The sequence below is a fragment of the Choloepus didactylus genome, chromosome 13, assembly GCF_015220235.1.
Source record: "Choloepus didactylus isolate mChoDid1 chromosome 13, mChoDid1.pri, whole genome shotgun sequence".
NCBI classification, from domain to species: domain Eukaryota; kingdom Metazoa; phylum Chordata; class Mammalia; order Pilosa; family Megalonychidae; genus Choloepus; species Choloepus didactylus.
Genome location: NC_051319.1, coordinates 66,119,420 through 66,146,289, shown reverse-complemented (window position 1 = coordinate 66,146,289; position 26,870 = coordinate 66,119,420). Strand labels below are relative to the sequence as shown.

Below are 26,870 nucleotides of genomic sequence, written 5' to 3'. Positions count from 1 at the left end.
ACCATTAATATTTTCCAAGATACTTTTTATGTAGGGCAGTGTCTGGTCTTTATACCTGGGAATGAGAAAAGGGAAATAGTGATATAATTCCCAATGTGCATGACTGTAGCTTGTAGGATTGGAAGATTTAAAAACAAAAACAACAAAAACAAAATCTGATCTTTAGATTCAGTGAGGTTTTTAAGTAAGGTTTCCGTAGGGATTGCTGTATTTGCTCGGAAGCGCCGAGAAGCACTATTCCAAGCTATGTACAAAAAAGATGATTCAGGTGTGTGGCTTCCAGCATATGGGAAAGGGCCAGAAATGACCCCTGGAGGAAGGTTTCTTTCCTTCTCTTGTTCTGTCTTACATGTTGAAGCGTTTGCTTTTGGTGTTAGACCATTTGTGGGCTAAGATTCTGGCTCAGCCATTGTCCTTAGGCGACCTTTTAAGTGACTTTATTTTTCCCAAGTTTCCCTTTCCTCATCTGTAAAATACCTATTTTACAGATAGCAGCTGACTGTTATTGTTGGTAGCTGCTGGTATTATTGTGACTCTTTTTACAAGAAGGCCCAGGGGCTTTGAAATAGAGTGGTCTCTCTCTCACCAACTCTGAGAGCTTTGTTTGTGGCCTCTATAAAATGGGGATGTTGTGTGAATTAAAGGAGAGAATATCTATGGTGCCTGTAAGAATTTGCCCATGTTCGCGCGGCAAACTGTAAAGCATAAATCGCTTTGATCAGGTTCTGAAAGGAAAGACAGAATTAGAAATAACTGAAATACAGTTGTTCTAGGTTTGTCCATCATGGAAGGAATATCAACCTTGACAATTAATTCTGGAGAAAAGATCAGCACTTACAGAAATGGTTTTTTTTTTTTTTTTTTTTTTTTTTGTGATGTGACTGTAGCAGTCTTATATTTGAAACTCAAAAAGGAAACAACGGTGTTCCAAAACAGCTAATATGCAGGTCCAAAAAATGAAGGTTTTTTTTTTTTTAACTGCCACATTCACTCCGAAGCCCATTCATCTCCTTCAGCATCCCAAAGATTAAGCACATGTTCTGCTTAGCTATATAATAAAGTGGCAAACACGCTGCACCACTGACATCACAGGACAGTTGCCTATAAAACTAGACTTCTGACGCTGGGCTCCAGCTTCACGTTCTCACAGGTCGTCATCCTCATCCGGCAAAGCGGTCGTCTGAGCAACCTCTAAGTCGTGTTCATACTGTGCCGCCAAAGCCGGGTCCATGACCACCTCTGGGGGGGCGAGAGCAGGCATGGCCACGAACTCCAGGTTAGGGTCTCCAATCAGTTTTCTAGCGAGCCAGAGGAAGGGCTTTTCAAAGTTGTAGTTACTTTTGGCAGAAATGTCATAGTACTGAAGATTCTTCTTTCGGTGGAAGACGATGGATTTTGCCTTAACTTTCCTGTCCTTAATATCCACTTTGTTGCCACACAACACGATGGGGATGTTTTCACACACTCGTACCAGATCTCTATGCCAGTTAGGCACATTCTTGTAAGTAACTCTTGATGTTACATCAAACATTATAATGGCACACTGGGCTTGGATGTAATAGCCATCTCTCAGGCCACCGAATTTCTCCTGACCAGCCGTGTCCCACACGTTGAATTTAATAGGCCCTCTATTGGTATGGAACACAAGGGGATGGACCTCCACGCCCAAGGTGGCTACATACTTCTTCTCAAATTCACCAGTCAAATGACGTTTCACAAATGTAGTTTTTCCAGTACCCCCATCGCCAACCAATACAAGTTTAAACTGAACTTGGGGTTCTCCTTGGGCGGCCATCGCGATGGTTCTTCCAGAAGCGTCTCCGTCCCCCGTCTGACTGAGCCAGAAATGGTTTTTAAAGCTTTCCCTGCTTCGCTAATGAAGCAATGATGTCAAGCAGAAAGGGTGGTTGAAATGCACAGTAAAAGACTACAGTAATAGTCACCTCTGAAGAGCTGTGGTTTCCCTACACCATAGTGCAGTCACTGTCTAATGCTTTTTAAATTAAAGAGGTGACTGTGGACATTCTCATAAAACAGCCAAATACCAGAATATGGAGAAAATGTGAGCGTTAAGTAATAGCGCATAGTTTGCTTCTAGAATGTAAAAATAGTGACTCTGAGAAAAATAAAACATCATTCTCACTCTGATGGTTGGCAAGCTGAGGGTCCCAGGTTTGAGGGGTGAAGAGGACGAGTGTGGAGATTTGTGGCGACAGAGGGAAGAAACCCAGGGCATGCTCCCCTGTCAGCATTGCAGACATGACACCAGGCCGTGGGAGGGAATATCTGTTTATTGAAGCTTGCCTGTCTCCACACTGGGTTTTTCCCCTTCTCCGCCTGCCTGGCAGCACTAGCTGTCTCACTCAGCAGAGCCCCCCGAAGGTCTCTTTGTTGGGTCCTGTGGAGCAGGAGCACCCACCTGCCCTGGTGAGCCTTCATTTGCTGTCAGTTTCCAGGTACATCACTGGCTGACACGGTCAAATGCTCGATTGATGAAAAACTGCCACAAACAGCACTCCAGCTTTGGCGCCTTCCTTGCTAATCAGCACTCTGGAAACCCTTGAAATAAGGTGAACAGAGAAAATATTGCCAGAATCTCTGCATATTCCCCGCCCCAACCCCCAGCCCTCTGATTACACACACTAAGTGCTGCTATCTGTGTAAATAACCTTTTGTTCCCTGCCTCCCTCCACCCGCCCTGCTCCCCCTCTCCCATGCTCTTAGGCTCTCTTGCGTGATAAATAGCCAGGCTACTGCTCAGCGTGCACCAACACCTGGGAATAATCATGCAAAAATAACAGTGAGAGACTGCCTCGCGTCTGTTCTTGACATTAACTTTCCTCGGTTTGACAGGCTGCCACCCCCAGCTGTTAGACTTATGGGTCTTTTTTTTCCACTGGAGATGGCTGCTTTCCTGCTTTCCTCTTTTGGGCTCTAATAGGTTACATCAGTGTCCCATCGAGATGACATAAAAGAGCTTTGACAAAGGAACCATTGCTAAAACCGGCTGATTCTTTATTCTGATCCCTTATTCCAGTTATTAGTATTTTTAGACTAATAATCCCCAAGTGATTTTTAAATGAGGAGTATCTGATTAGAATTCTATTAGGGGTTCTCCCCCCAGAAAGGTATATTTTGAATAGAATTCTCCTGATTGCCTTTGAGTATCGCAAATCCTAGCATTTGGTCTGCTATGGGCCAGACCATCTTTTGACTTCTGTTTGGTCCAGGTTTCAAATATATTTGTGATAATGATAATAGTATTGACGATAGCAATAGCTCTTTTTTTATTGAGTGCTGCTTTGTACCAGGCCCTGAGCTAACTACTGCATGATCTCATATAGTAGTCAAATTAGCCAGGTATTATTTCCATTTTACAGATGAAGGCTCTGAGTTCCAGAGAGAGCCAGAATTGCCTGAAGTTACGTAGCTAATGGCAGAGCTGGGATTCCAGCTCCAAAGACTAATCCCTGCACCATGCTGTCTTCAACTTCATGCTTGTGCTTTGCACTCCTGCCACCACCAGTCCTTGGATGCGATTGTAATTTTGCTGTATGTTTATGATTATTTGATTAGACCCACAGTCTTGCCCACTAAGCAGGGAGTCTGTGAGGGCAGGGACCTGGAGGGTTTTGGCTCACTCGTTTGCCAGCAGGTTGCACAGTGCCTGGCACACAGCAGTTGAGCACTAGATATTTTTTGGGTGGGTGGATGTGTGATCAAGTTTAGGCACATAGGAGACTTGTGGAGGAGCACTGTATGAAAAAGAGGTGCAAGTAGAGATTGGGGGGGGGAGATTGTATAGTACTGAGGACTAATCAGGACCTTCCTGGAGATTGTATCATTGTTATAACATGGGGGTGGATTAAGCAAGTTGACTGCTGCCAAATGCCAGTGTGTGAAAGAAGCACAATTTCCCCAGGCTGTGCTTCCAAGGGTTAAGCCCTTTTTCTTCTACTTTTAACACACTTTAACTGCGCTTCACCATGCATTTGGAGGGGATTATAGATTTATGTTAAATATAGTAGGCTATCAAAAGGAGCTTTTAGTAAGGTCGCACGTAGGGTTAGGGAGCTGTGTATCAGACCAGGGATGACTTTCTGTTTTTGTAAGCCAGTATTACCAAGCTAAGCATTGTGTTGAACATTCATGTGGCGTCAATTATCTCGCTGAGTCCCCACAGCCACCCTGTGGGGTTAATTAATTATTTTTACTCCCGTTTTCCAGATCTAGACACTCTGAGCCTTAAGCCAAGTAACTTGCCCAGGGTCCCACACAGCAAGTGGTGACAGGGCCAGGATTTGAACCAAAGTCTGTCTGCTGACAGAACCTGAGGTTTAGCATTTGATGTGCCACCTCCTAAGATGAGTCCCGGTGGAAATTGTCATCCGCCCTCTGCCTTAATGAGCCTTGTTGGAAATTATGGTTTAGTGTATGAATCAGTGACCTGAGAAATGAGGGTACAGCAGAGTTGATATTATTTTCTTTTTACATTAATTTTGTTTTTATTAGAGCAGTTGTAGGTTTACAGAAAACTCATGCAGAAAGTATCATATATGCCCACCCCACTCCCCAGATTTCCCTACTATTAACACCTTACATTAGTGTGATACCTTTGTTATAATTGATGAAACAATATTGATATAATTATACTGTTAACTATAGTCCCTAGTTTACATTATGGTTCTCTCTGTGTTGTACAATTCTATGGGGTTATTATTTTTATTCTGGTAACATATAAACAACCTAAAATTTCCCCTTATATCTACTTTCAGATATACAATTCAGTGGTGTTAATTACATTCACGAAGTTGTACCTCCATCATCGTCATCCATTGTCAAAACTTTCCATCACCCCAAACAGAAACTCTATACCAATTTGGCATTAATTCCCCATTCCCCACCCCCACCCAGCTCCTGGTAACCTGTTTTCTAGTTTCTGACTATGGATTTACTTATTCTAGTTATTCATATCAGTAAGCTCAAAGAATATTTGTCCTTTTGTGTCTGGCTTATTTCACTCAACATGATGTCTTAAAGGTTCATCCATGTTGTAGCATGTACCAGAACTTCATTCTTTTCACAGATGAATAATATTGCATTGTGTGTATATACCACATTTTGCATATCCATTCTTCTGTTGATGGACACTTGGGCTGCCTCCATCTTTTGGCAATTGTGAATAATGAGTGGAGTTGATCTTTTATATAAGGCAAAAATAACTTGTGAAAAACCATTAAAATCCTGCATTATGTATGGTTTATGTGTGTTAGACACCATTAGATACACAAGAGAGCTAAAACCTTTGGTCAGGAACATCTCCCACCAGGGGCATTGCCTGGCAGAAAGAACTGGCCGCAATTTTTATGTCATTTCCCAGCCACGCCTCTTTTGTCTCTCAGTGTGTGTATGTTGAATTCCTGTAAATTTTCCGCCTGTGGGATGCTACTCTTTTATGCTCACCTGGCTGCCACCAGAGAGCTCATTGCCCTTCCACAAATAGAGGCTCCCGTTTTCTCTAGAATGAATAGGTTGAGCTAGATGACTTTCTCATTAAAGCACTGAGTGGCCATCTCAGGGAGAAGCAGGAGGCACACGCAGCTCAGTGGCCTGCGGCCAGGCAGTTCAGCACGAGGCTGAAGCAGGAGGGCGGCTGTGGCTCAGCCCCTGATGCTATGAAGAATGTGGGCCCATCGTAGCACATCATCCTATTACTCTTTTTTAAGAGATAGAGGCAATTCAGAATTTTTCCTGTTTTTTAAAGTGTTGACAAAAAAAGCTGGACTGTTTTTTGAAAGTAGCATACCTACCAATTAAAACACCACTGGGAGGGGCTGTGATTCCCCATCCCCTGTCCCCTTTGTCCAGGCAGTGACTTCTGGGGGACAAGGGGCTACAGTAAATCACAGGGGAGATCTCTATGCTCACCTCCCTTTCCCAAAATCTGAAATCCCACGGGGTTGGGGGTGGGTGGGTGGTGGGGAAGAAGATGGATTCCCTCTTGTCTCCTCACCTCCAGCCCAGTCTTCTCCTGGTCATGCTGATGAGGCAGCAGGGCTGGCGAGTCTCCGCTCCCATGGTGAAGCCAGTGCAGTGGGGAAACTGAAAGAGAAATTCACGCGTGTGAGTCAAAGACTTGAACCTTTAAAACTATATTGCCTATCAAGTTAAAGAGCCTATTGTCACATTGGAGGACTGTTTATGATGAGGCTCATATTTATGGTCAAACTCTCTGAACCTTAGCTTTCTCATTTTTAAGCTCATGGGAACAGGGCACCAAGTCCCTTCGATAAATATCATTGAATTAAACTTTTGTCATTATATTCAGATTGTGTTAATGGAACTTGTGTCTCTAAATACATATATATTCGTAAATGAGATTATGCTGAAATAGGGATTTATTCTAGAAATTCTGTTGTGATAGTTTTCTAAGAAGGCTGAAGAATACATTTTCCAGTTGAGGAAAATGGACCTTAGAAAGTTTGAGTGACTTTCCCGAGGTTGCAAGCTAATTTAGTGGCATACTTGGGGCCAAAATCCAAGTGTTCTGCGCCCTGACCCTGAAACTTCTATTGCTCTATATTATCATTGTCTCCAAAATCAGAGAATTGATGCTAAGACTCCTCACCTCTTTTATCCTCTTGTCTTGTTTATCCAATTGAAGCTATATTTGTTCTCTTGATATTAATGTAGGCTGATGCACAGGTGACGTAAAGAATATTTGCAGAAAATTGTTCCAGTTTGTCTTCAATTTATATATGTAGCATAAAACTGCAGTCAATTTTCTACTATACAAATTAAGACGTTTTTGGGAAACATGGGGGGAAAAACTGCAGTGGCTGGTTTATACTTTTCCTTAGTCTTTAATTCCAAAAATTGATTCTAATCTCACATAGTCTTTTAGTTGTGATAAAGACTGCAAGGTAGCATTAGATTTTTTTCCCCCTTAAATTTCCTCCCTCAGAATCCCTTTCTCCATTTGTCAGCTCAGCTTTAAAATAATAACCATCAGAGCGAACTGTGATCCACATTAAGCTGCATTTACACGAAAGCATAAATCACCATATCTGGGGTTTGGGGCTGTTAAATGCTTTCCTTTCTCGGGCTCTGTGATCAAGAATGCAGACCAATAAAAGGCGTGGAGTAAAAGAAGTTTTACGGCAGCTTTGAGAGCAGGAAATTAAGTTTCTTTAACATGCAGATGGGTGAAGGGCTGTTCTATTGCATCTTGGATCACTCAGGCAAGTGAACGTCAGTTTATCATTTTAGTGAAATGCAAACTGTAGAAGTAGTTCCTGCAGTCATATGAACAAGGAGCTGACACAGATGACTGCTTCAGCTGTTTAACTAGGAGCACACTTCCTCATATGACTTCTCTTGAAATATACTTCTTTCTCTTTTTTTTAACAACAAAGACTGTATAATGTTATGTCTGTGTAGCCAAATGTTGATTTCTTACGAAGGTTAACTGAGAATAAACGAACAATGGAATAAGATAGTGTTTTGCCAGAATGACCTACACATCCTTTTTGCACATATGATTGTTAGCCCAACAGAGAAAATGGCAAGAAGTCTTCCTTTACATGTAGGCTGGGTCTGTATGCAACACAAGGGTATAGGTAACCTGGAGTGCTGGTGCAGGCGTACTTTGCATTTGGCTTCTTCACACTTGATAACCCTTCAGGAGGGTCACATCTCTCTGTAGCAGTCATCACAATGGGCCAAGCGAATGAATGCATTGGTTGGTGATCTGCTTTTTTAGTTTATGCGTAGCTTTCAAGTTCATCCATTTAATCATGACCGGGCTTTTTTGTGGTGAAGAATTTTTTTGTGGTTTGCTCCTGTCCTCAGGGTAGGGGTGCAAAGCAGATATTGGTGCACCTCAAGATCTTGTACTTCCTTGGTTGTCATTTCTCTTTCCTGGATTTAAGGAGAGGTCTGCTGAGCCTTGGTCTAACTCATCAGAGAACTTTAGAAGTTGGACAACTAAAGGGATTTGTGTATTGGAGAAACTCAAGTTCTGTTGATCTTGGGCACAAACATTTCTCCTCTAATTTAAATTCTTTGCAGTAGGACACTTAATTAGGAGTCGATGCTTAATACATGCTAATAATAACCAGTTTATGTGTTTCAGTGTATGTAATCAAGTTTATATAATTTATATATTCAGCAGAGTAAGTTAATATATTTTAGTAGTGATTTGATTCATTATGTTTTATAAAGTACTTTGAAAACAGTTTTAGTCCATCCCCTATGCTTAAATGTCTAATAATAAATATATGGTATTTATTGGAGTTTGTCCTTTGAAAAATGTGATATAATTAAAAAAAAAGATTTCATTGCAAGTGGGAAATAGTTTTAATCTTGCAAAGCATATTTCTTATTCAGGTCTGCTGTGGCTAGAGGTTGCCCACTGGTGAATTTAGAGATGGATTGATGACCCTCCTATAATTGAGGAAGCTAGAATTCTGTTGTTTACGTTGTTTGGCATGAAAAAATTAAAATACTCATTTCTATTCTACTTTATATTTTGGCACCATTGAAACATTCAAAGCATTTTGTAATTGCAAATGAAATTTGGAACGGTGATATATTCTAGAAGTGATGTAAACCGATTACATTAAAAAGAAATCAGGAGGCGGGGCAACATGGCAGACTGGTGAGCCGTATGTTTTAGTTACTCCTCCAGGAAAGTAGGTAAAAAGCCAGGAACTGCGTGGACTGGACACCACAGAGCAATCTGTCTTTGGGCATACTTCATACAACACTCATGAAAACGTGGAACTGCTGAGATCAGCGAAATCTGTAAGTTTTTGCGGCCAGGGGACCCGCGCCCCTCCCTGCCAGGCTCAGTCCCGGGGGAGGAGGGGCTGTCAGCTCCAGGAAGGAGAAGGGAGAATTGCAGTGGCTGCTCTTATCGGAAACTCATTCTACTGATTCAAACTCCAACCATAGATAGACTGAGACCAGACACCAGAGACTCTGAGAGCAGCCAGCCCAGCAGAGAGGAGACAGGCATAGAAAAAAAACAACACGAAAAACTCCAAAATAAAAACAGAGGATTTTTGGAGTTCTGGTGAACACAGAAAGGGGAAGGGCGGAGATCAGGCCTTGAGGCGCATATGCAAATCCCAAAGCAAGGCTGATCTCTCTGCCCTGTGCACCTTTCCTTAATGGCCCTGGTTGCTTTGTCTATTAGCATTTCAATAACCCATTAGATCTCTGAGGAGGGCCGTTTTTTTTTTTTTTTAAATCCTTTTTGCTTTTTCTAAAACAATTACTCTAAGAAGCTCAATACAGAAAGCTTCAAAGAATTGAAATTTGGGCACGTCAAGTCAAGAGCAGAACTAAGAGAGCTCTGAGACAAAAGGCAATAATCCAGTGGCTGAGAAAATTCACTAAACAACACAACTTCCCAAGAAAAGGGGGGTGTCCGCTCACAGCCACCATCCTGGTGGACAGGAAACACTCCTGCCCATCGCCAGCCCCATAGCCCAGAGCTGCCCCAGACAACCCAGTGTGACGGAAGTGCTTCAAATAACAGGCACACACCACAAAACTGGGCGTGGACATTAGCCTTCCCTGCAACCTCAGCTGAATGTCCCAGAGCTGGGAAGGGGGAGCAGTGTGAATTAACAGAGCCCCATTCAGCCATCATTTGAGCAGACTGGGAGCCTCCCAACACAGCCCAGCAGCCCAGAACTGCCCTGGGGGGACGGCACTCACCTGTGACATAGCACAGTCATCCTTCAACAGAGGACCCAGGGTGCACAGCCTGGAAGAGGGGCCCACTTGCAAGTCTCAGGAGCCATACGCCAATACCAAGGACTTGTGGGTCAGTGGCAGAGACAAACTGTGGCAGGACTGAACTGAAGGATTAGACTATTGCAGTAGCTTTAAAACTCTAGGATCATCAGGGAGATTTGATTGTTAGGGCCACCCCCCCTCCCCGACTGCCCAGAAACACGCCCCACATACAGGGCAGGCAACACCAACTACACACGCAAGCTTGGTACACCAATTGGGCCCCACAAGACTCACTCCCCCACTCACCAAAAAGGCTAAGCAGGGGAGATCTGGCTTGTGGAGAACAGGTGGCTCGTGGACGCCACCTGCTGGTTAGTTAGAGAAAGTGTACTCCATTAAGCTGTAGATCTGATAAATTAGAGATAAGGACTTCAACTGGTCTACAAACCCTAAAAGAACCCTATCAAGTTCAGCAAATGCCACGAGGCCAAAAACAACAGAAAATTATAAAGCATATGAAAAAACCAGACGATATGGATAACCCAAGCCCAAGCACCCAAATCAAAAGACCAGAAGAGACACACCTAGAGCAGCTACTCAAAGAACTAAAGATGAACAATGAGACCATAGTACGGGATATGAAGGAAATCAAGAAGACCCTAGAAGAGCATAAAGAAGACATTGCAAGACTAAATAAAAAAATGGATGATCTTATGGAAATTAAAGAAACTGTTGACCAAATTAAAAAGATTCTGGACACTCATAGTACAAGACTAGAGGAAGTTGAACAACGAATCAGTGACCTGGAAGATGACAGAATGGAAAATGAAAGCATAAAAGAAAGAATGGGGAAAAAAATTGAAAAACTCGAAATGGACCTCAGGGATATGATAGATAATATGAAACGTCCAAATATAAGACTCATTGGTGTCCCAGAAGGGGAAGAAAAGGGTAAAGGTCTAGGAAGAGTATTCAAAGAAATTGTTGGGGAAAACTTCCCAAATCTTCTAAACAACATAAATACACAAATCATAAATGCTCAGCGAACTCCAAATAGAATAAATCCAAAAAAACCCACTCCGAGACATATACTGATCACACTGTCAAACACAGAAGAGAAGGAGCAAGTTCTGAAAGCAGCAAGAGAAAAGCAATTCACCACATACAAAGGAAACAGCATAAGACTAAGTAGTGACTACTCAGCAGCCACCATGGAGGCGAGAAGGCAGTGGCACGATATATTTAAAATTCTGAGTGAGAGGAATTTCCAGCCAAGAATACTTTATCCAGCAAAGCTCTCCTTCAAATTTGAGGGAGAGCTTAAATTTTTCACAGACAAAGAAATGCTGAGAGAATTTGCTAACAAGAGACCTGCCCTACTGGAGATACTCAAGGGAGCCCTACATACAGAGAAACAAAGACAGGACAGAGAGACTTGGAGAAAGGTTCAGTACTAAAGAAATTCGGTATGGGTACAATAAAGGATATTAATAGAGAGAGGGAAAAATATGGCAAACATAATCCAAAGGATAAGATGGCCGATTCAAGAAATGCCTTCACGGTTTTAACGTTGAATGTAAATGGATTAAACTCCCCAATTAAAAGATATAGATTCGCAGAATGGATCAAAAAAAATGAACCATCAATATGTTGCATACAAGAGACTCATCTTAGACACAGGGACACAAAGAAACTGAAAGTGAAAGGATGGAAAAAAATATTTCATGCAAGCTACAGCCAAAAGAAAGCAGGTGTAGCAATATTAATCTCAGATAAAATAGACTTCAAATGCAGGGATGTTTTGAGAGACAAAGAAGGCCACTACATACTAATAAAAGGGGCAATTCAGCAAGAAGAAATAACAATCGTAAATGTCTATGCACCCAATCAAGGTGCCACAAAATACATGAGAGAAACATTGGCAAAACTAAAGGAAGCAATTGATGTTTCCACAATAATTGTGGGAGACTTCAACACATCACTCTCTCCTATAGATAGATCAACCAGACAGAAGACCAATAAGGAAATTGAAAACCTAAACAATCTGATAAATGAATTAGATTTAACAGACATATACAGGACATTACATCCCAAATCACCAGGATACACATACTTTTCTAGTGCTCACGGAACTTTCTCCAGAATAGATCATATGCTGGGACATAAAACAAGCCTCAATAAATTTAAAAAGATTGAAATTATTCAAAGCACATTCTCTGACCACAATGGAATACAATTAGAAGTCAATAACCATCAGAGACTTAGAAAATTCACAAATACCTGGAGGTTAAACAACATACTCCTAAACAATCAGTGGGTTAAAGAAGAAATAGCAACAGAAATTGCTAAATATATAGAGACAAATGAAAATGAGAACACAACATACCAAAACCTATGGGATGCAGCAAAAGCAGTGCTAAGGGGGAAATTTATAGCACTAAACGCATATATTAAAAAGGAAGAAAGAGCCAAAATCAAAGAACTAATGGATCAACTGAAGAAGCTAGAAAATGAACAGCAAACCAATCCTAAACCAAGTACAAGAAAAGAAATAACAAGGATTAAAGCAGAAATAAATGACATAGAGAACAAAAAAACAATAGAGAGGATAAATATCACCAAAAGTTGGTTCTTTGAGAAGATCAACAAGATTGACAAGCCCCTAGCTAGACTGACAAAATCAAAAAGAGAGAAGACCCATATAAACAAAATAATGAATGAAAAAGGTGACATAACTGCAGATCCTGAAGAAATTAAAAAAATTATAAGAGGATATTATGAACAACTGTATGGCAACAAACTGGATAATGTAGAAGAAATGGACAATTTCCTGGAAACATATGAACAACCTAGACTGACCAGAGAAGAAATAGAAGACCTCAACCAACCCATCACAAGCAAAGAGATCCAATCAGTCATCAAAAATCTTCCCACAAATAAATGCCCAGGGCCAGATGGCTTCACAGGGGAATTCTGCCAAACTTTCCAGAAAGAACTGACACCAATCTTACTCAAACTCTTTCAGAACATTGAAAAAAATGGAACACTACCTAACTCATTTTATGAAGCTAACATCAATCTAATACCAAAACCAGGCAAAGATGCTACAAAAAAGGAAAACTACCGGCCAATCTCCCTAATGAATATAGATGCAAAAATCCTCAGCAAAATACTTGCAAATCGAATCCAAAGACACATTAAAAAAATCATACACCATGACCAAGTGGGGTTCATTCCAGGCATGCAAGGATGGTTCAACATAAGAAAAACAATCAATGTATTACAACACATTAAAAACTCGAAAGGGAAAAATCAATTGATCATCTCAATAGATGCTGAAAAAGCATTTGACAAAATCCAACATCCCTTTTTGATAAAAACACTTCAAAAGGTAGGAATTGAAGGAAACTTCCTCAACATGATAAAGAGCATATATGAAAAACCCACAGCCAGCATAGTACTCAATGGTGAGAGACTGAAAGCCTTCCCTCTAAGATCAGGAACAAGACAAGGATGCCCGCTGTCACCACTGTTATTCAACATTGTGCTGGAAGTGCTAGCCAGAGCAATCCGGCAAGACAAAGAAATAAAAGGCATCCAAATTGGAAAAGAAGAAGTAAAACTGTCATTGTTTGCAGATGATATGATCTTATATCTAGAAAACCCTGAGAAATCAACGATACAGCTACTAGAGCTAATAAACAAATTTAGCAAAGTAGCGGGATACAAGATTAATGCACATAAGTCAGTAATGTTTCTATATGCTAGAAATGAACAAACTGAAGAGACACTCAAGAAAAAGATACCATTTTCAATAGCAACTAAAAAATCAAGTACCTAGGAATAAACTTAACCAAAGATGTAAAAGACCTATACAAAGAAAACTACATAACTCTACTAAAAGAAATAGAAGGGGACCTTAAAAGATGGAAAAATATTCCATGTTCATGGATAGGAAGGCTAAATGTCATTAAGATGTCAATTCTACCCAAACTCATCTACAGATTCAATGCAATCCCAATCAAAATTCCAACAACCTACTTTGCAGACTTGGAAAAGCTAGTTATCAAATTTATTTGGAAAGGGAAGATGCCTCGAATTGCTAAAGACACTCTAAAAAGAAAAACGAAGTGGGAGGACTTACACTCCCTGACTTTGAAGCTTATTATAAAGCCACAGTTGCCAAAACAGCATGGTACTGGCACAAAGATAGACATATAGATCAATGGAATCGAATTGAGAATTCAGAGATAGACCCTCAGATCTATGGCCGACTGATCTTTGATAAGGCCCCTAAAGTCACCGAACTGAGCCATAATGGTCTTTTCAACAAATGGGGCTGGGAGAGTTGGATATCCATATCCAAAAGAATGAAAGAGGACCCCTACCTCACACCCTACACAAAAATTAACTCAAAATGGACCAAAGATCTCAATATAAAAGAAAGTACCATAAAACTCCTAGAAGATAATGTAGGGAAACATCTTCAAGACCTTGTATTAGGCGGCCACTTCCTAGACTTTACACCCAAAGCACAAGCAACAAAAGAGAAAATAGATAAATGGGAACTCCTCAAGCTTAGAAGTTTCTGCACCTCAAAGGAATTTCTCAAAAAGGTAAAGAGGCAGCCAACTCAATGGGAAAAAATTTTTGGAAACCATGTATCTGACAAAAGACTGATATCTTGCATATACAAAGAAATCCTACAACTCAATGACAATAGTACAGACAGCCCAATTATAAAATGGGCAAAAGATATGAAAAGACAGTTCTCTGAAGAGGAAATACAAATGGCCAAGAAACACATGAAAAAATGTTCAGCTTCACTAGCTATTAGAGAGATGCAAATTAAGACCACAATGAGATACCATCTAACACCGGTTAGAATGGCTGCCATTAAACAAACAGGAAACTACAAATGCTGGAGGGGATGTGGAGAAATTGGAACTCTTATTCATTGTTGGTGGGACTGTATAATGGTTCAGCCACTCTGGAAGTCAGTCTGGCAGTTCCTTAGAAAACTAGATATAGAGCTACCATTCGATCCAGCGATTGCACTTCTCGGTATATACCCGGAAGATCGGAAAGCAGTGACACGAACAGATATCTGCACGCCAATGTTCATAGCAGCATTGTTCACAATTGCCAAGACATGGAAACAACCCAAATGTCCTTCAACAGATGAGTGGATAAATAAAATGTGGTATATACACACGATGGAATACTACGCGGCAGTAAGAAGGAACGATCTGGTGAAACATATGACAACATGGATGAACCTTGAAGACATAATGCTGAGCGAAATAAGCCAGGCACAAAAAGAGAAATATTATATGCTACCACTAATGTGAACTTTGAAAAATGTAAAACAAATGGTTTATAATGTAGAATGTAGGGGAACTAGCAGTAGAGAGCAATTAAGGAAGGGGGAACAATAATCCAAGAAGAACAGATAAGCTATTTAACGTTCTGGGGATGCCCAGAAATGACTATGGTCTGTTAATTTCTGATGGATGTAGTAGGAACAAGTTCACTGAAATGTTGCTATATTATGTAACTTTCTTGGGGTAAAGTAGGAACATGTTGGAAGTTAAGCAGTTATCTTAGGTTAGTTGTCTTTTTCTTACTCCCTTGCTATGGTCTCTTTGAAATGTTTTTTTATTGTATGTTTGTTTTCTTTTTAACTTTTTTTTTCATACAGTTGATTTGAAAAAGGAAGGGAAAGTTAAAAAAAAAAAAAAAAAAAAGAAAAAAGACAAACAAGGAAAAAAAAAAAAAAGATGTAGTGCCCCCTTGAGGAGCCTGTGGAGAATGCAGGGGTATTCGCCTACCCCACCTCCATGGTTGCTAACATGACCACAGACATAGGGGACTGGTGGTTTGATGGGTTGAGCCCTCTACCATAAGTTTTACCCTTGGGAAGACGGTTGCTGCAAAGGAGAGGCTAGGCCTCCCTGTATTTGTGCCTAAGAGTCTCCTCCTGAATGCCTCTTTGTTGCTCAGATGTGGCCCTCTCTCTCTGGCTAAGCCAACTTGAAAGGTGAAATCACTGCCCTCCCCCCTACGTGGGATCAGACACCCAGGGAAGTGAATCTCCCTGGCAACGTGGAATATGACTCCCGGGGAGGAATGTAGACCCGGCATCGTGGGATGGAGAACATCTTCTTGACCAAAAGGGGGATGTGAAAGGAAATGAAATAAGCTTCAGTGGCAGAGAGATTCCAAAACGAGCCGAGAGATCACTCTGGTGGGCACTCTTACGCACACTTTAGACAACCTTTTTTAGGTTCTAAAGAATTGGGGTAGCTGGTGGTGGATACCTGAAACTATTAAACTACAACCCAGAACCCATGAATCTCGAAGACAGTTGTATAAAAATGTAGCTTATGAGGGGTGACAGTGGGATTGGGAATGCCATAAGGACCAAACTCCACTTTGTCTAGTTTATGGATGGATGTGTAGAAAAGTAGGGGAAGCAAACAAACAGACAAAGGTACCTAGTGTTCTTTTTTACTTCAATTGCTCTTTTTCACTCTAATTATTATTCTTGTTATTTTTGTGTGTGTGCTAATGAAGGTGTCAGGGATTGATTTAGGTGATGAATGTACAACTATGTAATGGTACTGTAAACAATCGAAAGTACAATTTGTTTTGTATGACTGCGTGGTATGTGAATATATCTCAATAAAATGATGATTAAAAAAAAAAAAAAAAAAAAAAAAGAAATCACAGAATGCAGCATTACTGCAGTAAGCCTGTCTGTTTTTCAGGTTGACCCCCTGTTTACAGTGCCAGCACCACCACCGCCGATATCCAGCAATCTCACGCCTCAGATTCTACCATCCTACTTTTCCCCATCTTCATCCAATATTGCAGCACCGGTTGAACAGCTTTTGGTTCGGACTCGTTCCGTGGGTGTCAATACATGTGAAGTTGGAGTAGTGACAGAGCCAGAGTGTCTTGGGCCCTGTGAACCCGGGACCAGTGTGAATTTGGAAGGGATCGTGTGGCATGAAACAGAAGAAGGTAAATAAAATTTATTTTTATATATTTCCCCATGCCCTCTTCCCCACAATGTATTTCTGTCCATCGTTGAGGGGATTTGTTTGGTGGCATTCAGAGAGGAAAGAAAAGTTGTCTTTGTGTTCTCTGGATTTTTGTTGAAATGAGAATCATATTTGGCATTTTGTGCATGGCTGCTTTTATATTCAGGCTTGAATCAGGTGGCCCTCAAAGTGGTTTTCTGCCTTAAGTCCTAACGTGGAAGGACAGTGGGAAGCAGGGGTAGGGCTGTGTTTTCCCCTAAGAGGTATCAAGGAAATTAGGAAGGGAGATAGATCTCAAGTTCATTTTATTCTTGACGTGCTAATCATGTTGTCTGTCTTGATGTGGTTGGTTTTGTGTTGTAGAGGCTTATATTTACCACCTGCATCAAGCAAGTGCTCTTACATTTCGCAAAGACCATTGCCATGTTGTGGTTGTGGCTGATTGGTGGTCGGAAGCTTGAGTCCCAGCTGAGCCAGTTGGTTCTCTTCTATGGCCAGAGACACAGCATTTTCCCTGCCCCTTAGCTCAGCCAGCAGCATCTGGCAAATGCATCCATTACTCACAAGGGAAACAGTGTGCAAGAGAAATGGATCAAGATTAATCTGTCATTGCTATTGGAAATAGAAATCAGTATTTGCCGATAGTGGATCCAAATCATGGTTGGTCACTCCTGTAGCACATGATCATCAGGTACAATGCTTTTCAAGTGGCCGATGTCATTCACTAACAAAGGCCACTAAATCATCAAAAACTAAATGTACTAAGGAGAGAGCCACACTCTTCCTTGTGGGGAATGAGTAGAGTAGAAAAGATAAGGGATAGGCATGCCCCAGGGTGCACCAGGGAAACAAAGTAAAATGAATTACATCAGGGAAACTTTTTTCCCCCTTTAAATCTAGTTCAAGAAACAATCTAGTTTAAGGATGAAGGAGATGACAACTGCCAATATCATGGCCATTTTGGGAGAAGAGTGAGAAACAAGGGTGAGGGTAACAAGAAGGGTCTCAGACTGGAAGTTGTTTAGCTTCCTCTGTATCGAGGGGAAAAGAAATTGAGGACTGAATATATAGCAGAGAAGGTAAATATGTGCAGAAGAGCCTGAATGAATGAGAGAGAAGGAATGGGGATAATTGATGGGAAAGAGGTAGTTAATTAAAGATGTGAGAAATTGGGGAATGAAAGAAGAAAATAAAAATGAAGAATGAAAATTAGGTGCCAGGTGTAAATATAATTGTTAGAAGGGAAAAGAAAAAAAAAAAAAAAAAAAAAAAAACCAAACCAAACAACAACACGGCTCAAGCTGTTTGAAGTTAGGAAAACAAAATTTCTTAGATAAATGTTTGAGTTCTACTCTTATTTGGCTGATAGTTCATTATTAAATATAAAAAAGGAATTCTTAGCATTGGTAAGGAAAAAGAGGGATGTTTACACAAGAAGGGACCAGAGGAAGGGAATGAAAGCAGAAGATGTGGTGAACTCTCTTGTTTGCTCAAATGGAAGTGATGGTTGTGATTTAGTTTTGACTTGAGAAATTTTTGGTGTTTTGGGGCCCCTCTTTTGGTACTTTTATTTTAATTTGGGTCTTTTGGATGTTCTGGGAAGCCATTTAAAATGAAACTACATTGGGAAGAAGTGATAGAGAAGGAGCCCAAATTCAGATTTTCCTATCTTACTTGCCTGTTCAGACACCCTCCATGCGATGGCCCATGTGAGGAATGAGCATCTCTTGTTACCCTCTTTGGGTTGTACACAGATGGCCCTCCGTGAGATTTTCCTTGGAGCAGAAGAGGGTTTCAGACTGATATCTTGGTGTGAAAAACATAGAAAAGGAATTAAGACATCACTAAGGTCACAGTTAATTAGCGTAGGTGCAAATTTGCAAGAAAAGGATTTGGAAAGAGTAAGAGTTAATTTTCAATTAACTTGGAAGCAAGATTTTCTTCCACTTGGGTAATTTGCTCGTTAAAATGAGGCACTGCCCTCCCATTTTGTAGTGCCGGTCAGTTTATTGCTTGTCACGATTTTATTTATTCAAGTGTGGGATAGCACTGAGTTCCCGCAGTGTGACCTCACTGGGGGGTAGATGTAAAATTAGCCACACGCTCTCTGGAACAGCTGTAAGGCTTGTGTTATTTTTCAGTTCCCTTCGCTTAGAAGTCTGCTTAATTTTGACTTTTAACCTTAGCCTCCAATAAAAGACTGGATTATTTAATGTTTATCTGGGTTTGAAAACTGGATCAGTACATGACTTGATGTGGAGTTCTGGCACTCTGGGCATATGCTTAAATAGCTTTGAGGCACTATTATTCATCATTATTATTATTTGGTAGTGATATATATATAAAGCCTCCCCACCAAAGGGCTTCACCCTGTTCTCTGGAAAATCAGTTTCCAGTGTATCTGCTTTTACATAATGTTATCCATCCATTCCTGTGGCTGTCTATATCTTCCGTAGATTCACATGGCAGCACCGTAGCTTCAGAAGAAATGGTTTCAGGCACGGTAACGGAGCCTTCGGCAGCTCCAGCCTCCCCTTTACTACCTCACATTTTCCAGGATTTGGAATGTGTGATTGTTTACTGTGGGGACAAGAAGGCTCTGGAGCTGTTAAGAGAGTTATTCTTGCTGAATAAACTAAACTTCTGGCCTCCACAGAATTTTAAAACTTGTCCTTAGTAAAGGCCTGGGTCATGTGTGTGTTTAATGTGTAACCATTCTTAACAGCATTCCGTTTGCATTTTTTTCTCAGAACAGTGAGAAAAAATTAAACCCATTGACCATTAATTTTTCCTTTTTGGGAAAAACAGAGAGAGAAACAGAACAAACACTTTTGGAGCCAGTTACTTGGCAGAGCTGAAAGGGATGGTTTTGGGGAGAAGGGCAGGGGAAAGTCAACCACAATAGTTTTGTAGTATGAGGTTTCACTACAAAGAGTTCAAGTTAAGCACTTATAAAATTGTCAGTTGCCTTTGACTAATGTCCTTTAGAGTGAGTTGAGTTAAAATCTCTTCCCTGGTATTTTCATTTTTTGAGACTCTTGGGTACTGCATAACTGCTAGTGTTTTTCACAAACTCAGTTTGTCAGGCGCAGTTCTGTGTGTGTGTGTGTAAAGGTTGTGTGAGTGTGTGTGTGTGTGTGTGTGTGTTTTAAAGATCCTAGAAAATATAAGAGTTCATATCTGCAGTCTTGGAAGAGGAGTATTGAATATTCTTGTGATTTCTTTGGATGGTAGAGAACAGCATGACTGGATTTGAAATCCCAAGTTAACACTTAATTGTTTCTTGTGCTTGGAATTCCTCATTAGAGGAGGGTTCTTTTAGTCTTGCTGTCTTGGCACCAGTAAGTCAGTCCTGGTTGCTCAGGTTTTAAGTGTTTCAAGTGAAGTTTCCTCTGGAAAAAAAGTTAATGGGTTTCAGATCATGCTTAATAGGAGAGAAAAACTATTAGGGCATTTGGATGTTTGGTTATTCCACTCTGATCTTTCTTCTTTAAGGTGAATGTATAGGAGCAAATATGTATTGTACAAAACTTGATGTTGAAAAAAAATTTCCTTAGCATTTCATTCTTGGCATTTGGGACACATGTGCCTATGTATAGTTATTTGTTTGAAAATTTGCTGTTTTTTGGAAGAAAAATTTGTTTCCAAAAAAATTTGCTGTTTTTTGGAAGAGAAGAAACATGGTGTATACTGCGTTGTGTGTAAGTAAGTACATAGGTGTGTTGAGCTTGAGCTTGGCTTTTTAACTCATGTATATGTATTTTCCTTCGATTTTTATTGAATCATGTTTCTTACTGGGCTTTTTTTTTTGGCCATACCCAGGAACTTGGTTCAGTTGTGTCCATCCTTCAATTACCATTTACTGCCATTTGCCACTGCTTTGCCACTCTTGTCATTCATACCCCCTCTCCTCTCCAATTGGTTAAGCAAAGCCTGAAGACAGGGAAGTGACAGAAAGAAAACTAAAAATCCATAGATTATTGGACAGTGGTTCTCAACACTGACTATGCCTTTGTGTCACTTGGAGGAGCTTTTAAAACATGCTGATACCCAGGCACCACCCTGTGACATTTAATTGTTCTGGTTTGGTGTGGCATTAGTGTTTTTTCAAAGCTCCCCAGGTGAATTTAATGTGCAAACAAGGTTGAGAACCACTGTCTCAGGGGAAAGAGTGATGTCCTAGCCCTTTACAAGTTGCTTGACCTTTTCCCTTTAAGAAAGACGCATGTATTAATGCCTCATTTTTTCAGGTGCACAGTGGGACAGAGACATCTGCTCTGTTTGTCTCACAGGGTAGGTTGTGTCTGTCAAGATGCTGTAGTGTTGCAGGTGAGGATCATGTTTAATCACTCTGCTAATAGAGAAGACCACAGCTTTGATCCTCAACCTGAGTTCCACAGAGGATTTGAGGGGCTTAATGAAAATCAACTGGTAGCACTCTTCCTAATTTATTAATATTGTGGGATGGACCTGACTATCTGTTTCTCAGATGAGCCAGGCACAATAATTTCATTTCTGTTTGACCTTTGTGAATTATTTTTGAAATAGAATTAAGAAAAGTTAATAATGTAGCAAATAGAAAATCTTAGAATCATTTGAAGTTTTCAGAGGGGACAATGGAAATATGAATGCTAATGTATGATGGTGAGTATGGTTTTAATGAGAAGACGTGACACCAGGTGTGTTAGAGGAAGAACCCTTGTTTACATGGCTCTTCTCCCAATGTTCTGTGTGTTTTCCAAGGAAAGAAAAATAATATTGAGAATTAATGTTTTTAAGGGTAATTAATTGGAGAGATAAGTGATTATCTTCTAAATCACCAGAGCTGTTTCACAATTCTTTTGCTTTTCCTGTAACTCCAAAGTAAAAAAGAGCACAGTGTTTAATTTGTAGTATAGGAGGTTTTAAGCTAATTCATTAAAAGGCAGTGCATTCCTACGTTATCGAGTGTGGGTCTGGTACTCTCCTGCAGCATTTACTTACCAATCTTATTACTTAAAATGGAACATTTCTTTTCATTAGAGATTAAATATTAATCCATGCATACTTTGTATTTTCAGTAACTGAGCATTGAGTTGGTAGAGTACTTAACTGTTTAAATATTACTATTCATTGAGGTATTTCCCAGTGATTTTATAAATTCAGCATTGACTCACTTCTGCATTTCATTACTCACCACATCAGTGATGGTTCTAACTACACAGTAATGAGGAACTTTTCTACTATGGCTAATGGAATTATTTCCAGTCAGTACTATGCTAAATGGGGATAAATCTGCCCCTCCCTAGTGCCTCACCCCCAGCCCCATGAGTTTGGCAGATGAGTATAGTTGTTGAGTCCCTGCTAATGAGAAAAAAGTTCCAACGTTGATCTTCAACATGAACTCCACAGTTTTGAGGGACTGAAAGAACTACTAGTTAGTACCACTCTGTGTCTCGGCTATGAACTTCCTTCCCCCTTACCTTCCTGGGCCATCTTGCATATGAGTTACTGGTTCTACAGGTGCCAGTGAAAGTGTGCCAGTGAAAGTGTGGAGTCGTTCAGTGAGATCCATCACCTGTGGTGGCAGAGCAGCTCCAAGTGCACAGAGCTGCCTGTGTTTCAAATGCAAAAGCCAACCCAAGTAGAAAATCAAACTTGTACATTTGCTGGACCATTATACCATCTGTCTTCATTTCCTAGGACTGTCATAATGAAGTGCCACAGACTGTGTGGTTTAAAACTACAGAAATTTTTTGTCTCACAGTTCTGGAGGGTAAAAATCTGCTTCCTTTGAAACCTGTAGGGGAGAATCCTTCTTTGCCTGTTTCAGCTTCTGGTGTTTGCCATTAATCCTCAGCATTCCTTGGCTTGTAGATGCATCGCTGCAGTTCTACCCCCATTTTCACATGGCCTTTTTTCCTGTTTTTGTCTGTGTCCAAATTTTCCTCTTCTCATCAGGACACCAGTCATATTGGATTAGAGCCCACTGTAATTCAGTGTGGCCTCATCCTAATCAATGACATATGCAAAGATCCTATTTCCAAATAAGGGATCCCAGGGGCTTAAGACTTCAGCACATCTCTTTTAGGGGGACACAGTTCAACCCAAAGCACCATCTTAGTTACCTCTGATTATGCTCAGTACTGTGGTGAAATTAAAAAAAAAAAAAAAAAAAAACTAAAAAATTGTTTGAAAGATATCTGTTATGAACAACAAATTATCATCAGAGTATTTTCTATATTTTAAGATTAATGAAACTAATGTTACTAGCCTCACAGAAAAATACAGAAAGTAAAAATGGGGGATGGGTCTTCATATGGGCATATAGTGGACACTCAATCAAGATGTATTGAATGAAGGGTAGAGAAAGAGAATGCTTTTCCTTGCCATTTTCTTGGGTTTTGCTCTCTACTCGTGGACATAACCTGTTTTCTGTCTCCTTGATGAGGTAATGGTGCCAAAATTTGTATATGGTGAGTGACTGTGTGTTTTGCCAGAAAGCAGTAACTTAATAATATTTTGTCTCTTGTCAATATGAAAAATAAGATGCTATTAGGCAGGATTCAGCTTAATGTTTTTGGACCATTTGTCCTTTTGTATCATTTGTATACATTTTGGTGGTGACATTAGGTGTTAAGTACTGAAGCAATAAGTTTTAAACTTACTATGTAAAAGCTTTTTTTTTTTAACCTCCTTTAGTTGCTTATTCTCATATGTGAACACAGAATGTAAAACCATTAAATTAAGCTTGTCCTGTCTGCTTGTTCATCTTTTCCCTGAGGAAATAGTTGGTAAGAAAAGCTGCAAAGAACCTTGCCATGATAATGACTTTGAACTGATATATTTGCTGATTACAAAATGGGAAAGGTCACAGTGGTTACAAAGAATAGCTGGTAGCCCATCTGGGCATGTTGTTTGAAGTATTTCATTGAATTATTGTTTGTTTTTTCTTTAACAATTATTTCTGTAACTTTTATTAAGATATGATTCACACACTGTACAACTTACCCATTTAAGTATAGGTAGAAGTCAATATTTGTTTTTTTTTTTTTTTTAAAGTATATTCACAGAGTTGTACACCCCTCACCACAATCAATTTTAGAACATTTTTATCATTCCAAAAGAAATCGCGTATCTGTTAGCAGTCACTCCCACTCCCCTCAGCACCCATTTTGTTTACTTCTACATCTTTGCCCTTAACTTATTTATTTGATGTATAATCAGGTATATTTTATGGATAAAAGAAAGTATGGGTCTGTTGGGCAGTTACTCTGGGCTGGGCACTGTGTTGGTTGTGCTTGCCAGGCAGTGATCTCCTTTAATCCTCAGAACAAAATCCAAAGTAAACTTATTAGCATGATCTCATTTAATAAAAGAGACTTAGGAAGAGAGCCAGTCACCTGTGCCAGGCAGAACGCACCTCGTGAGTGATGGGGTCAAGCCTGAGCCCTTGGCTATTGGCCTTTCAGGGCCCTTGCTGTTCACACCCCCTCCAGGGTGCTAGGGGTTTCTATTCCCGGAAGTTCTCTCATGCTTCCCCAAGTGCCCTTTGGGGGAGGGAGTGAAAAGCGCTGTGTTAACTGAAGTTTGTGTTTGTAGGCAGGGAATGATAGGGATTTCTTTATAGTTCTAGCATCTGATTTTGGCAGCAGTCATTGAATCAGCTTCAGCTGGGTTGATGTATAACAAACCATCCCTTTCAGCCCCACTATGCTGTAAGCTTCTTAAGTGCACAAATCCCATCTGTTTTGTTCACTGTTGGATCCCCGGCGCCTGGCACAGAGTAAATGTGCCATACATATCTGTTGAGTGTTGAATACATTCGTGGAACAAAGTGATATGGTCTTGATACCTGTTTAACTTTGAGTAATGTAGCTTTCCAGTCAGGAATATGCATCTTTTAAATTAAATGTGGTCTAGACAATCTGGAAAATATTGTTCTAGAAATTGACTTTGTTGCCCCCCCCCATTATAAAAGTTATTTGATTATGTTTTATTATATTTCAGTTTCCAACATAGCTGTTATTAGGAGAAACCAAATATTTGGCTTGCTTTTTTTCCCTCAATCCTTCATATCTGGAACATGTTTTCTGTTTTCTGATTTTAAAGGAACACATGGCCATTTTAGGACATTTGGGGGAACAAAAACAACAAAAATGTAGGAAGAAAAAATATTAATCTATGATCTCACTATCCAGGCAAACAATATGTTGGTTTACTTCTTTCTTATCTGTTTTATTGTGCATTTTAAAAAACATAGGTGAGATCTTTCAGTGGACACATTTTTTAATGTTGCGTTCTCATTTTTTAATGTTGCGTTCTCTTTTTTTAACCTTAACATTAAAACATAAAGCCTTTCTGATGTTGGTATAAAACATTTTCTGAGAAGTATTTTCATTGATATGAAATACCCCATTAAATGGACATACCAAAATGTAATATAATTTAAATTCCTCTAATGATTTAGATGGCTTTCCACCTCTTAAGGTAAATATAAATAACACTGGGTAGTGCATCTTTGCTTGTGAAGTTTTTTGTTTTGTTTTATGAATTTGGAATTCTTATGGAAGGATCAATTCTCAAGAAGTCAGATTGCTAAGTCAAAGGATGCACACTCTTTTAATGCGCTGGAACTCATAATACTTTTAACTGCTTTACCAAAGTGATGTACTAGTTTACACTTCTTGGTGGGAGAGTGACCCTCTCATCTTCCCCAACTTTGAGCTCACTGTCTTTGGATGACAAAAGGGATGAGGTTATAGGTCACATGCATAGCTTGCAATGCCCATATGCAGGGTTCTACCCTAGATAGAAAGGGAATGAGACGTTCTCCTTGTATTAAAAAATTAAATTTGTTCATCAAGGGGCGAGGGACCCCCCCACCTAGAGAGCTCTGCCTTTACAGAGGGCTTCGCTCTGGATGATAGAAAAGTTTGTATGTCACTTCTGCTTGTGTCTAGAATGACATTTCACAGCTTTTTTTCCCCAAGCAAAAGAAGTTAGAGACTTGTAGATATGAGGAATTCAAGCACTCAAGGGAGAAAATTAGCTTGTCAAGCATCCATTCCGAACCAGAATGAATCTTAGGCACCCTATTTCTTTCTCTGCAAACATCTTTCTTTTGGATTCTGCTCTTTCAGAATAAGGAAGGATGAAGGAAAGGGCTCAGGTAGACATCCTTTGTGTCTTATGATTTGTTTATAATGCATAATTTGTCACTTGACATATCTGGGGAGTCTGCAGAGTCTTCCTTGGCACACCCGATCTCTGCACTGCCCTTCCACTTCCAGCGAGTATTTCTTTCTTTCTTTCTTTCTTTCTTTCTTTCTTTATTTTTTTTTTTAATATGTAATTTTTTTTTTTTACATTATAAGGTTTTATTATTATTAACAATTTAAAGGTTACATTTAAAAAGAAACAGAATAAACCTAAACACCACAATCTGTACAATAACCCAATTCAAACTTTCAGAATTTCCCTACAGTAGGAGGAGCAAGGAACATCTTTGAATCCATCAAAACATTCAGTATTTTAATTCTAGCATATTTGGTCATGAAATAGGGAGAAAAGTTAACATTAGCAATTTTAACATATATAAGTGTCCTATAATTTAGGGAGAAAGATAAAGTCTCAGTTTAAGAGTTAAGGTCATGAGTTATTAAGCCCAACCCCAAGTTGAATATACAGAACATGTAATTATTTAAATATCATTTCCATTCATTGGGTACAGATAATCCTTATATCATTCCGCTTAATTCCTACCCACACCATCTGGAAATGATGGCCAGTCACTTTTTTTTTTTTTTTAATCTTCATTTTATTGAGATATATTCACATACCACGCAGTCATACAAAACAAATTGTATTTTCGATTGCTTACAGTACCATTACATAGTGGTACATTCATCACCCAAATCAATCCCTGACACCTTCATTAGCACACACACAAAAATAACAAGAATAATAATTAGAGTGAAAAAGAGCAATTGAAGTAAAAAAGAACACTGGGTACCTTTGTCTGTTTGTTTCCTTCCCCTATTTTTCTACTCATCCATCCATAAACTAGACAAAGTGGAGTGTGGTCCTTATGGCTTT

The 26,870-nt window shown here is 39.8% G+C and overlaps 2 protein-coding genes across 6 annotated transcripts in view; one reads left to right on the top strand and one right to left on the bottom strand.

Moving 5' to 3' along the window:
• The window catches only part of ZNF608 (zinc finger protein 608), a 125,267-nt gene that overhangs the window by 41,467 nt on the left and 56,930 nt on the right, over positions 1-26,870 (top strand). For all 5 annotated transcript variants that reach the window (XM_037800824.1, XM_037800827.1, XM_037800822.1 and 2 more), the window contains one exon: positions 16,518-16,773. In XM_037800824.1, coding sequence (XP_037656752.1) covers positions 16,518-16,773 — 256 coding nt within the window. The remainder of the gene's footprint in view (positions 1-16,517; positions 16,774-26,870) is intronic.
• On the bottom strand, positions 894-1,835 carry LOC119507623 (GTP-binding nuclear protein Ran). Its single transcript, XM_037800828.1, has one exon. It carries the CDS (start codon positions 1,793-1,795, stop codon positions 1,145-1,147), a length of 651 nt encoding a protein of 216 aa, XP_037656756.1. The 5' UTR covers positions 1,796-1,835; the 3' UTR covers positions 894-1,144.

Bases quoted from the DNA above. Each gene is read 5' to 3' on its own strand.
- LOC119507623 (XM_037800828.1), bottom strand. From the start codon at position 1,795: ATGGCCGCCCAAGGAGAACCCCAAGTTCAGTTTAAACTTGTATTGGTT.